The sequence below is a fragment of the Manis javanica genome, chromosome 11, assembly GCF_040802235.1.
Source record: "Manis javanica isolate MJ-LG chromosome 11, MJ_LKY, whole genome shotgun sequence".
In the NCBI taxonomy this organism is placed as follows: Eukaryota; Metazoa; Chordata; class Mammalia; order Pholidota; family Manidae; genus Manis; species Manis javanica.
Window position 1 is genome coordinate 19,981,530 of NC_133166.1, and position 13,252 is coordinate 19,994,781.

General features: G+C 47.7%; 1 protein-coding gene across 1 annotated transcript; it reads right to left on the reverse strand.

Moving 5' to 3' along the window:
* Nucleotides 1-5,783: 5,783 nt before the first annotated feature.
* TPBGL (trophoblast glycoprotein like) lies at nucleotides 5,784-12,793 on the reverse strand. The gene has a single exon (XM_017642391.3). The coding sequence runs from the start codon at nucleotides 12,747-12,749 to the stop codon at nucleotides 11,580-11,582; it is 1,170 nt and encodes a 389-aa protein (XP_017497880.2). The 5' UTR covers nucleotides 12,750-12,793; the 3' UTR covers nucleotides 5,784-11,579.
* Nucleotides 12,794-13,252: the final 459 nt, after the last annotated feature.

Here is a 13,252-nt window from a genome sequence, read left to right on the forward strand (position 1 = left end):
TAATTTCCTGTAAGCTAATGTGCAACTTAGATCAAAGCATTACTCTCCTGGTTGATCAGAGGTGGTCTGTTTCCTCTGATGCTCCCTTCTAGCCAGAGAAGGGCAGTGGGAAGACACTGGCATTTGAATTTTTAGAAGACTTGAGCTAGAGAGTTTTCATTCTGCCACATTTCTCTTGAGGATTTGCACTGAGATTAGAACCACCAACAGAAGATGAGACAGATGTTAGGTCAGAACAGCAACAACAAAATCAACATTCTATAAAGGACTATATACAGCAGGACCCAGAGTCTACCTAATATAACATTCACAATGTCCAGGATACAATCTGAAACCACTCAACATATAAAGAACCAGAGAAATATGATGAATTCTCAAGAGAAAATACAATCAGCGTATGCCAACTCTAAGATGACTTAGATGTTGGAATTACTAGAAAAGATTTTGAAATAGTTATTATAACTTGAAATGGATGGAAAGATAGTTGTTCTCAGCAGAGATATAGGGACGAGAAAATGACGCAACTGGAAAGTTTAGAGCTGAAAAAAAATACCTGAAATAAAAAATTCACTGGATAGGCTAAATAGCAGAATGGCAGGGAACAGGAAAAAGCCAATGACTTGAAGATGGATCACGGAGATTTTTCAATCTGATAAACAGAGGGAAAGACTGAAAAACATTAACATAGCCTCAGGAACCTATGGAATCATATCACAGAGTCTAAGATTCGTGTCATTGGACACCGAGAGGAAAGCAGAGACTGGTGTAGAAAAAAATATTTGCATGGAAAGCATAAGTTTATAGATTGAAGAAGCTAAGCAAACCCCAAACAGGTTAAACTCAAAGAAAAATTCATAGACATACATAACCAAACTGCTAAAAAACAGATAAATTTTAAAATCGTGAAAGCAGGTAGAGAAAAATGACACATTTCTTCTATACAAAGAATGATTATTTGGTGTAGCTTTCTCAAAAAAAGACATGGGGGCCAGAAGTGAGTGGAAAAATATTTGTAAGGTGCCAAAAGAAAACAACTGTCAACCCAGAATTCTGTATCCAGTGAAAATATCCTTCAAGAATGATGGAAAATAGAGATTATCAGATGAAGGGAAACTAAGAAAATTTGTCACCAGCATATTTTCTCTTAAAAGAAAGTTAAAAGAAGTTCCTTAGGTTGAAAGGAAATGATGCCAGAGATAAATTGACATCTAAAAACAACAGAAATGGCAATTATTTGAGTAAATATAAAAGGCTGTATTGGTTCTCTTAATTTCTTTAAAATATGTATGACAGTTGAAAGGAAAAAATATAAATTGTCTAAAAGGGTTAAGTATATAAATGGAATACATATGCCATCTATAATGTAAAAGCCATTGGGGGAAGATTAAGAGAAACCTACTGCTCTATAAGACTTCTGTATTATACTGAAGTGATACAATATTAATTCGAAGTATACTGTGAGGTTTCATATATGTATATCGTGATTCCTAGAGCAACAAAATAGAGCACAAAATATAGATAAATTAAACTAGAATACTAAAAAATATTCAAATATTGCAAAAGAAGGCAGGAAAGTTGAAACAAAATAATAAAACACAGAGGGGAGACCAAAAAAATTAGTGGTAGACCTAAATCCAACCATACTAATATCTATATTAAATGAAAATGATCAAAACATAACAATTAGAAGAGAGAATGTCAGACTGAATAATAAAAAGAAAAGGATCCAACTATATGCTGTCTGCAAGGGACCCAGTTTAAATATAAGAACAAAGATTAAGTTAAAAGAAAAGGAAAATATAACCATGCAAACAAAAAAAGCTGAAGTGGTTTTTGTTAATATCATGCAAAGTAGACTTCAGAACAAGAAGTTTCCAGGGATAAAGAGGAACATAATATAAAAAATAAACGTGTCAATTTACCAAGAAGACATAATAATCCTAAATTTATATGCATCTAGTAAGGGTGTTTCCAGATATGGGATGCAGTTTATCTCAAAACTCATTCCAAAACCTGATGGAACTGAAAGGAAAGAGATATGTAAGTCCCAACACTCCTCTTTCAGTGATCAGTAGAGCAAGAAGATAGAAAATTAGTGAAAACATAGAAGACCTGAACAACATTGTCAGATAATTTGACCTAGTTAACATTAATAGAACATTTCACCTTAAAACAATGAAATATGCATTCTTTTCAAGTGCAAGTATGCATTCTTTTCAAGAAACAGTTCTCAAGAAAGACCATTTTCTGGACCTTAAAAAAAAAACCTTAACATATTTAAAAGAATTTAAATAAATTTAAATAAAAATATGTTTTCAGAGCATAACAAACTAGAAATTAATAACAGAAAAGTATCTGGAAAATTCACAAATACTTGGAAATTAAGCAACATTTTTCTAAATGGGTCAAAGAGATAATCACAAGGAGAATTAGAAAATATCATGAACTGAATGAAGTTGAAAACAAAAGTAAGTAAATTTATGGGATGTAGCTAAATTATTTCAATAGGTGCAGAAATGATATTGGACAAAACTCAATATCCACTCTTGATTTAGAAAAAAACAACAAGATCTCAGTAAACTTCCTTAATTTAATAGAGGACATCTACAAAACGTACAGCTAACACCATACTTAATAGTGAAAGACTGAATGCTTTTCCTTTACGATTGAGAACAAGGCAGGGATGATTGTTTTTATTATTCTATTTAACATCCTACTGGAGGTCCCAGCCAGGTTAGAAAAAGATATAAAGGCCTACTGATTGTAAAGAAAGAAATAAAATGATCTATATTCACAATGTGAGTGGTTACACAGAAAATCCCAAGAAATCTACAAAAAAGCTACTAGAACTAGTAAGTGAGTTTATATAGGTTTCAGGATACTTGATCAATATACAAAAATTAATTGTACTTCTGTATAGTAACATTAAACAATTGAGATAAAACACGATGCCAAATAGAAAGACAATACCATCTACAATAGTACCAAATGGAAGTACTTAGATATAAATATAACAAAATATGTGCATAATGCCTATGCACATCTGTAACACACAAAATACTCATGAAAAAAAAGATCTAAACAAATTGAGACATGTACTATGTTCATGGATTAGAAGATGCATTGTTATTAAGATATCAGTTCTCTTCAAACTGACCATAGATTTGATGCAATCCAAATCAAGATCTCTGCAGGATTGTTTTTGAGATGTAAACAAGCTGATTCTAAAATTTATATGGGAAGGTAAAGGAATGAGAAGAGCCAAGCAATTTTTAACAGGAGGAACAAAGTTGGAATTCTCTACTACCTGATCTCAAGACTTACTATGAAGTTACAGTAATCAAGACAGTGAAGTGGTAGTGAAAAAATAGACATCTACATCAATGGAATGGAATCCAGAATCCAGAAATAGACCTGCACTCTACTGTCAACTGATTTTTCAACAAGGTGCAAAGGCAATTCAATTATTGTCTTTTCAATAAACAGTGCTGGTGAGGATATGGAGGAATGGGAACACTCATACACTGCTGGTCAGAATGCAGAATGATACACTTTGGAAAACAGTTTGGCAGTTTCTTTTAAATTTAAAAATACTCAACATAAGACTTAGCTGTTCTACTACCAAAAGAAATGAAAAGTTACATTCCCACAAGAACCTATATGTGAATGTTAATAATGGCTGTATTCCTAACTGTCAAAAACTACAAAAAACCCAAATGTTCTTCAACAAGTGTCAGTGGATGAACTACTGTACATCTGTACAATGGAATACAGCTCAACAATAAAAATAAACTAGCGATAACATACAACATGGATGAATCTCAAATACATTATGCTAAGTGAAAGAAGCCAGACTTAAAAGGACAAATATATGTGATTCTGTTTATATGACATTCTGGAAAAGGCAAAATTATGGGGCCAGAAAACATTGCCAGGGATTGGGTTGTGGAAGGGTTAGCTACAAAGGGGCAGCACGAGGATTTTTTTTTTGAGGAGGATGATGGAGTTGTTCCATATTTTGATTGTCAAAATTGCTATATACCAGAAAGAGCAGATTTTACTCTATGCAAAGAGTATCTCATTTTAAAAGGCAAAAATGAAACTAAACAATTTATAGCTCAAAAAATGCAAATAATATTTATTGGGCATGTATCATTTGCTGGGGTTATGCCGGGTCCTGAAGATACAAAGATAAATAAGACCATCCCATCCTTCAAGGAGCTCACAGATTCATAGGAGGATAAGGCATGACAACAAAGGAATTGCTGCTGAGGTATTTTGGGGATGGAGGCAGACATATACTTAATAGCTTGCCATGAGAGTCCTAAGGAGGGGTCATCACGTTCAGCTGGGGTGGGTGAGATGGGGGAAAAGGCAGGCTTCCTAGAAGAGGAATTGCTTCAACTGAGTTTTGAAGGATGAGTAGGAGTTAGGCAGGTGAGGAAAGGCCTTGGACATTCCAGTTTGAGGGGATGCATGTGGGAAGCTTCCAGGGGCGAGACAACCTGGAACTTTCAGGGAATTGTAAAGACTTTGGTGTGGCTAAGGTGAAGGAAACTAGAAGAGCTGGCAGGAGGTAGGACCAGATCATGGCCATGGGAGGCAGGTTACCGATAACCAGCTCAAAGAGCTGTTTTTATCCAGAAGACAGTGGCACAGGTTTTAAGCAGGGCTGTGAGAGGGATCAGATTCATGCATTTTCAGGCTACACTGCCAAAATGGAGCAGAGGGGGAAGCTGGAGGCAGGAGGACCAGCAAGGAATCTGGGGCAGGGATCCAGCTGAAGCTGGATCAGTGGAAGCTGGGACCATTTGGGGAAGCAAAAGGACCGACTGGAGAGGTATTTAGGAATAGAGTGGCCATCACTGGCTTCCCATATAGTATTTGAATAGTCAGTATCAGTGCCTTTGCACTCGCTGCTTCTTCTGCCTGTATTGGTCTTTCCTAGGCTCTTTACAGAGCTCATTCCTTTCTTCAGGGTAAGCCACCTTCTTAGAGAGGTCTGCCTGACCACCGTCACTCTCATGTCACTCAACTTATTGCCTCATAAGAATTATCTTACTCGTTTGGTTTAAGCACATGGGCTCTGGGTTTTAAGCCCAACTGGGTCCCCTATTAGCAGTGTGATCTTGAGCATATTATTCATCTTTATGTATCTTAGTTTCTTCATTTGTAAGGTAGGAATAATAATAATAATCAAAAATAGCTTCATTTGTCATTAAGCTAAAATGAGTTAATATACATAAAGTGCCTAGAATAATCCCAGCTTCTTCCTGGCATTGTGGTAGGTCATAGAAGGTGCTTCACAAAATAATTTGCTGAATGGATTGTGACTAAATGAAGAATGAACTTTCCCATACTTACCAGCAGATGGCACATGTGTGCAAAGAAAAGTTAAAACTAACTTTGTTCTGACAGAAATTGGCCAACAGATGTCGCCGCAGCTCCCTAGGTTAGGGACCAAGGCCCAGGAAAAGGCTGAGCCGGAGGCTAACGTTACCCAGGTAGGACATTGGACGAGAATTCCAAGTGGGAGCCAGAAAGCTGTAATTGTATTAAAACGTCAAAGTGGGAGAATCTAAGGCTAAATTATGTTTTATGTGATTATTCTTTAGCTGCATTTTCTTTCTGTTTTCTTACTTTCTTAAAGAGTAGCAAAGAGCTGCCCATGCAGGCATCTTCTATAAATGCAACCTCAGTTCAGTACGGGAGGTTGTGAGAGACAGAGAGTGGGCAGCTGACGTGCAGCAGAGGGAAACCAGGAGCCCTGCCTGGTGCCTCCTCCTCTGTGCTTTGGATTTCTGTGGGGGAGGGGCAGTGCTCACAAATCTCTGTGCACCACGAATGGGGACCCAAAAGGGGACTGGGCCCAGACCCTGGGGGAGCTTCTGGTCTGGTGCAGACAATGGGCTAGAAAAACAATCCATACAAATAAAGGTCCAGGGGTTACAGTAATGGGAGGAAGAGGTGAGGTCAGGAAAGCAGAGAGGACTCTTGAGCTCTCCTGATTCCCTCCGTGGGGTAAGCATCCCAGGGGGAGGGTACTGTGTCAGCAAAGGCATAGGGCCTGGAATAGCTGGGCTCAGCTGCTAGAATCTGGGTTGTTTGGTATGGGTGGAGAATAGTGTTCAAGAAGTTGTTTAGTGTGGCTGGAGGACATGGCCAAGGACAGGGAATATATAGTTATCTAGGGCTGGTAGACTAGCTAGTCTAGCACTTTTTCTTTTGCCCTCCAGGTCTTGTTAAAAGTCACTGGAGTCTAGGGCCTATCAGCCTGGAAAAGTCCCAGCTTATTCTTGTCCCTTTGTAATTATTAATAGTGGCCCTCTTCACTCCACAAAGTCTCTGAGGTCGGACGGCCACCTTCACTGGGGCCCCCCTGTGTTTCCGTGATCTTAGGGCTTCATTGTTACTGAGGACAGGAGCAGGATCTCGTCCATCTCAGCTGGTGCTCGGTGGAGAATGGAAGGTCAGCAAGAATGATTTCGTGCCCAGGGACCTCAGATCTTGGGAATCCAGAATAAATCCCTTTCTCATCTCAAGGAGGGGTAGGGATGCCCCTTCCCCCAAGAAGGATCCCCCAGCAGGGTTTCTGCCTGCAAGAGTCTGGAGGTGGCTTCTGAGACTGCTAGAAATTGCTGACGTAGACTGAAGAGCCCTCCCCACCCCTCTGTTGTGCAACTTTCCCCCCATCTCTAGGCCACCCAGGCTTGGGTCTGGCTGCAAGAGGCAATGACTGCAGGGGTGGAGATACAGAGTTAGGATGTGGGGCAGCCCTGCCAGTTACTCAGACCCAGAGCAGGGCAGGGACAGCCCCTTGGGGCATTCTGGGCTCTGCATCTGCTCTGCTCCTGACACCCTGTGTGACCTAGTGGACTTCTGCAGTCTCTGGGCCTTAATTTCCTCACACAAAGAAGGGTTAGTTGAGGTGGTCTGTGTGGAACTGGCCAGCCTGGGCAAACTGTCCTGAGGCAGTACTGAGGGCAGTGGGTGTGGGCAGTGAGGAGGGGAGTGGGAGGGGACTCTGAAGGCGGCCAAGCACACTGCCATAGGAATATTAACTGCCCCTGTCACTTCCCCCAGTCTGGGAAAGGCCATGCTCATAAATTAGGGCTGTGCGTCTGCTAGGCAGACACTTAATGAAGAAGGAAATGGACTTCAGAGAAAGCAGGCAGTGCCTCTGGAGGTCACGAGTCCAGCCCCAGCCAGGACAGAAGGAACCTGGAGTCAGAGAGGGGCAGGGGCTGCCCAAGGTCAGTGTCAAAGTGGACCAGGAAGGCAGGAGCTGGCTTTGCTGTGTTTACTGCTGAATCCCTAGGACCCAGTATACAGTGGTGTTTCTGACTGTCTAGGACCAAACAACACAGCAAGTCATGCTGAGCTCAGACTAAAACCCAGACTTCCGGACTCTACTGGGTCCTCACAGCATTCCTGCCCGAGGCCTGAGGGGTGTGGGTAGCAAAGGGGTCACAGAAGTAAAAGGCTTCTTGAGGAGGTGGGGATTGTGACTTCCCTTTGTTTTTGAGAGGAAATTTCAGTCTTTACAGGGTCACAGAACCCCAGGAAGTCTGACATATTTCTCTAAGTGTGTAGCTGCTTTTATGTCTATCACATTTCTGAGTTACACAACTTTCCTTTCCTTCTCCTGCTTTTTAAGGGGACATTCTGGACAGAATTCTTCCCCCTGGTGCTTGGCCCCTGCCCCCTCAGGCTTCCCACAACATCTGAAACACATAATTTGGAGTGGGAGGCTGGCCATTCAGTGGAGCCTCAGCACTGCTGAGAGGGCCTGGAATGGGTGGGTGACATCAGGGTACCAGGGCAAGGCCAGCCAGGCCCCTCCATCTCACCTCTTCCTGCAAGGACTCTTCCTTCAGTGGCCCTTTCCCTAGCCCCTCCTGCCCATCTGACCTCCCATGGTCCCTGTCTATGTCTCCAGTGCTCAGCATGAGGCCTGGCACAAAAAGGGTGGGCAGAAAGAAGGAACAAGTTAAGAGTCTCTCACAGTTCTCCTGTCCCACATATCACACCTCTCCACTTCCCGACTTCTCCTCTAAGGGCAGAGGTCCCTTTAGGACCTCCCAGGGGAGAAAGTGGGAACACAGATCCATCTTATACCCACAGGCATCTTCCTACTTACACCCAGCTATGGATGGTCTTCTCCAATTCTCAGACTAACAAGATCTTCCTGCTTCCTGGCCTTTACATAAGCTGATACTTTTGATCTTTTTCTGTTTTGCAAATTCTTTCTCATCTTTCAAAACCCCACTGAAATGTCACTTCCTTTAAGAGGTTTCCCTAGGCACGGTCAAGGGCCCATACCCTGAACTCTCAGTTTCCTGGGACTTCTTTTCTATAGCACTTGATTAAATATGATTCCTCCTCTAGGTTGTTAGTTTCTCTAGGACTGGCAAAGTTGTATTCAGTTGTGGCTGAATGGCTGGATTCACAGAGGATGCAAGGCTGGGAGCCCCGGGGATCTGTTGATAATCCTATAAGCCAAAGGCCACTGACAGGCAGACAGAAGAGTGGCAGCCCAGAGACAGCATTTAAAGCAAAACAGTGAATGGCACTAAGGTTAAATATCAACTGGCATACATTAGGCACTCAATTAATTAATTTCTGACAACTATTGATTTGATATTTAGTTTAGCAGCAGCTCTCATACAAAACCTTCAAATTTTGCTGACAATGAACCCACAGCTAACAGCATGTTTTATTTGCCAGGACTTACTGCAGTCTTAGGCTACATTACCAAAGGACAGATCTTTGTAACTGGGGAGGTAACCTGGTAGAGACACATTTCTCCAACCTGTTTTAGAGAAACTATCACTATTTTGTCCTGGAGGATTGACAGAGCACTCTTTGAAGGTCACTGGCAGATTAGACTGCTTCAAGAGAACTTAACCCCTTCCTATGAGAAAGTCTGGGAGAAGGGGCCGGGAATTTGCTGGGAGAAGATAGAGAGACTCAGGTACTGTCTCCAACACTGTTTAGAGCTGTCCTGGGGTGAGGTGTTCTCCTGGCCCCAGAGCAAAGCTGGGACTCTCAGGGAGTCCCAGGCAGATTCCTCTGGCAATGAAAGGGATGCTCCCAGAAGGGGAGGGAATGAGCTCCGTTTTCAGAGAGGGTGCTCCTTGTTGAGACAACTTAGGAGGCTTCCCACATTACCTCTGATGTCCTTTTCAATGTTCAGAAGGCACAAATTCTAGAATTATATGATCCTAAGACTGCAAAAATGCCAACATTCTAGACTTCTGCCATGTGGTTCTAGGGCATTCAGACCCTGAATGCAAAATAATCCAACCTGGGGATCCTGAGGGAAGAGAAAAACTTCTTACCTTGGGCCTTCTGGCACAGAACCCTTCTGTCTCCTTGCTCCATATATCTCAAGGGGTCATTTTATGCACACACACACCCCTCCAGGCTGCTTCTCCTCTCAGCCCTTGACACACCCAAGGTACAGTTCTTACCCCTCCAGCTGGGAGACTGGGGTGACACTGGATATAAGAATGTATCAATTCACTGCAGAGGATGATGCCAAAGCAGCAAATAGTGATTCCCCTTCTTTCCTGTCTGAATTAATTGCCTCGGATTCTCTGTAGCTGTAGCTGTATTTCCTCCCTGATAGCCTTGTCTGTCCCTAGTGTTTGTCAGTCCATCTGCATCTCCCCACAACCTCCCCACCCCTGCCATGATAAGGAATGGCAGGGTAAGAGGACGCAGAGAAGCGTAGGACCCCACCCTGCTGGTGGATAACCCCACCTCAGAGGATAAAAAGCAGGCTGGTTTGGAGAGCAATGCCATCCCAATGGAAAGTCCCTCCATGCGTCTAGCCTCAGTCCTACGACATGCAGTAAGAGCCCTTATCTTCTCCCATACTTTGGGAGAAGACACCAGAAGTCACTGCCTCACCACAGGGAGGTCCAAAATGCCTTCTCAAGTGTCCCCTCCCACCTCCTTCAATGCCCAAGGTCAGCAGGAATGACATGGCACCACTTACAAGAGCTGAGTATCAGAGATTATTGCAGACTTTATAGAAAACTGCCCAAGGGAGATCCAGATTTCTCAGGTGAGTGTGGGAAGGCAGGCCTCAAGCCATTATGTTGAAGGTAGGTGACTTCCTGTGTGCAGAGGCAGCACAGGCCAGCCATTCTGCCTGATCTAGGGGGTGGGAGTAAGGGAGAGGCAGCCCCCTCTCCACTCACCAATTGTGCTTTGGGATCATGCAGAAGGCAGGGCACTGAGGCTCTGACCCTAAACAGGAGGGCTTGTGCCTGAGACAGGGGGCAAGATCCCCTTCCTCTTCCGGAAGGCACGAGGGGAGGTGTGGGGGGGCACAGCAGCAAGGAATCCCCAGGTGAGAAGTCACATGGGTGGGAAAGAGGATGTGGCCAGTGGCTCCCAGCCCTTCAGAGCTTCCTACCTGACCCTTCTGAGAGGCCGATAGACAGGTGACCCTGGTTCTGAGGCCCATTCATCTACTTCACACCCCCAGGACTCTCTCCTACTCCATGGGGATCTGCCAGTACAGTTGGGGTCTGCTTGGCACCTGCACCTGTCTTTCAGGCTTGGAGAGCTTATCCTAGGAGGAAAGGATGGTGAGCACATCTCAGGGATGGATTCCTCAGTGGAACTTGCCTCAGTGAGTGGCAAGTGTGGGTACTTAGTGCAAGTGATAGGTGTGGGGGGAATTAGCCTAAGACTTGGACAGGGGAATGAAACTCAGATTGGGGTGAAGAGCTGACAGTCTGACATTGTGGACAAGCACTGAGTATTTTGGGGAATCAGAGCCCTGGTGGGAAAGGCTGAGGTGGCTCCATACTAAGGCTATAATGGGGTATGCCTGTCCCTGGGATGGGAGAGAGAGAGGGGAGCTGAGCCCCAAGTCTGGGAAGAGAAGGAGGCCTGAGCTAGAGCTGGGATGGTGGTGGTATGAAATACATCCTCAGATTGGGGGCATGTGCCCAATCCTCAGAGCCTGGGGGAAGTGGGTCTCTCTGCAGGATGGAGGGCTCAGAGTTACTAGATGAGAAAACAGGCTCAAAGTCTACACAGCCTTCTGGTTGGGGTGCTCTGCTTCTGAGGCCAGAATGGGATGGAAGTGCCCCTGAGCCCTGGGAAGGGAGCTGAGGGCTCCACACGGGAGATGGGATCAGTGAGGTCTAGGCTGATGTTTCCTGCTGAGAGGTCAGGGCTCAAAGCACAGGGTGTTGTAGGCAGTCTCATGGCTGTTGGTTTTAAGGACAAGGTCTTCAAGTGAGTCTTGAGATGGGGAGGGGGCTTTTGGTGGTTCAGGAGGGATGTGCCAGAGCCTGGATGCGCAGGTAGGCTTTTGGAATCAGAAAGGGGTGTCATTGGGTCTTTGACGGTGACAGCTCTCAGAGGCTGGTAAGAGGGCATACAGCTTGGGGCCTCGGGGTTGGGGAGGGATGCCATAATCAGAAGGTCTCGGACCAGTCAGGGCAGGTCTCAAAACCCCAAACTCTTGAGTGTCTCATACCCACAGCTTCAGGCCAGGCAGTCCCAGTAAGGTCCTCAGCTGGCAAGGGCCATCCCCAACCTCCAAAAGGCAAAATTCAGAGGCCCGAGCCCGGGGATGTGGCGCGGGAGCCGGCCGGGGCGGCCGGGGCGGGCGCGCGGCGCGGGTCAGCGTCCTGCTCGTAGCGGTAGTGGTAGCCCTCCATCTGGTCTCGGCAGGCCTCGCGCAAGTTGCGCATCCAGCGCTGGATGCCGCGGCGATTTAGGTAGAGCACCATTAGGAAGATGAGGCCGATAAGCGCCAACACAAGCCCGAAAAAGACGTAGGAGGCTTCCAGCTCCGGGCCAGCGAGTTCCACTTCTTCCCCGCGACCGTCGGCGTCGCCGTGGGCGCAGTGCAGCCTCGCTTTCTCCAGGTCCAGGAAAGGCCAGCCGTGCAGTGCCCGTGGGGCGGCGCAGCGAAGGCGCCGCGCGTCGGGTACGCGCTCCGTGGTGTTGCGCAGCCAGGCCAGCAGGGGGCGCGCGGCGCAGCCGCAGCGCAGGGGGTTGTCGGCCAGCAGCAGGCGAGGCGCGGGGAGGCCGCCATCGCGCTCGAGCACGCGCAGCTCGTCGGGGGCCAGCCCAGCCAGCGCGTTGAAGCGCGCGTCCAGCTGCTCGAGGTGCGGCCGGCTCAGCGCGGCGGGCGGCAGGCGGCTCAGCGCGTTGCCCGCCATGCCCAGGAGGCGCAGCTCGTCCAGCGAGGAGAGCGCGGCGTCCAGCGCGGCCAGCAGCGCGGGGCCGCCTCTCGCCAACGCGTGGTTGAACTGCAGTGAGCGCAGCTCGGGCAGCCCGCGGAAGGCAGCGCTGCCCAGAGCGCGCAGCGGGTTGTGGCTCAGGTCGAGCGCCGCCAGGCTGGGCAACCCGTCGAAGGCGCCGTCCTCCACCACCTCGATGTTGTTGTGCGTGAGGCGCAGCGCGGTCAGGAGCGGCAGGCGCACGCCGCCCACCTCCTTCTCCTCCCCGTTCGCGTCCCCGCCGGCGAAGGCAGCAGCGCGCAGCACCGTCAGGTTGGCGCCCACGATGGTGAGGTTGCGCGCGTCGGGCGGCACGTCCCGCGGCGGCTGCCGGAGCTCCGCGCCCGACGCGCAGCGCAACAACAGCTTGGGGCCGCCGAAGCAGTAGCACTGGAAGGGACAAGGCGCGGCGGGCCGGCTCAGCGCCGCCGCCACGAGCAGCAGCCCCGGCAGCAGCGGCCCCCTTGGCTTCCGCTGTCCCGCGCGCGGGGCCATCGCGGCTGCTCTCGCATCCAGCTCCCGGGCCGCCGCGCTCACCAGTGAGTTGGGAGCGCCTTGGGCGCGGGGAGTGGGGAGGGTGGGGCAAGTCCTTCACCCGAGGCAGCTGGCAGTCGCAGGCGTCCGTTCGCTGGCTCTGAAGTCCGAGGAGCCTTCACTTTCCCGGCCGGGGCGAGAGGGGTCAGGCGGGGAGGAGGAGCAGAGCCCCCCGCCCCCAGTGCCCTCCTTGCCCTGCGCGCCGGCCTCCGGCTTCCGCGGCCGTTCCGGGCTCAGAGCCGAGTGGGCAGGGTTTGTCTCCCCCCTTCCCGCCTCCCGGCGTCCTCCTCCTCCTCCCCCAGAGGAGCCTCCGCACCCTCTTTGCTAAGAGGCGGGGTGGGAAGCTCCCGAGAGTCAGGGCTTTAGGCTGCTGCGCTTTCTTCCCACCCCCCCACCGTCTTCAGCTCCTGGCTGCTGAGAAGTTTGGCTCTCCGAGGTTCTGACTTGCTCCGCATCAGCTGCCC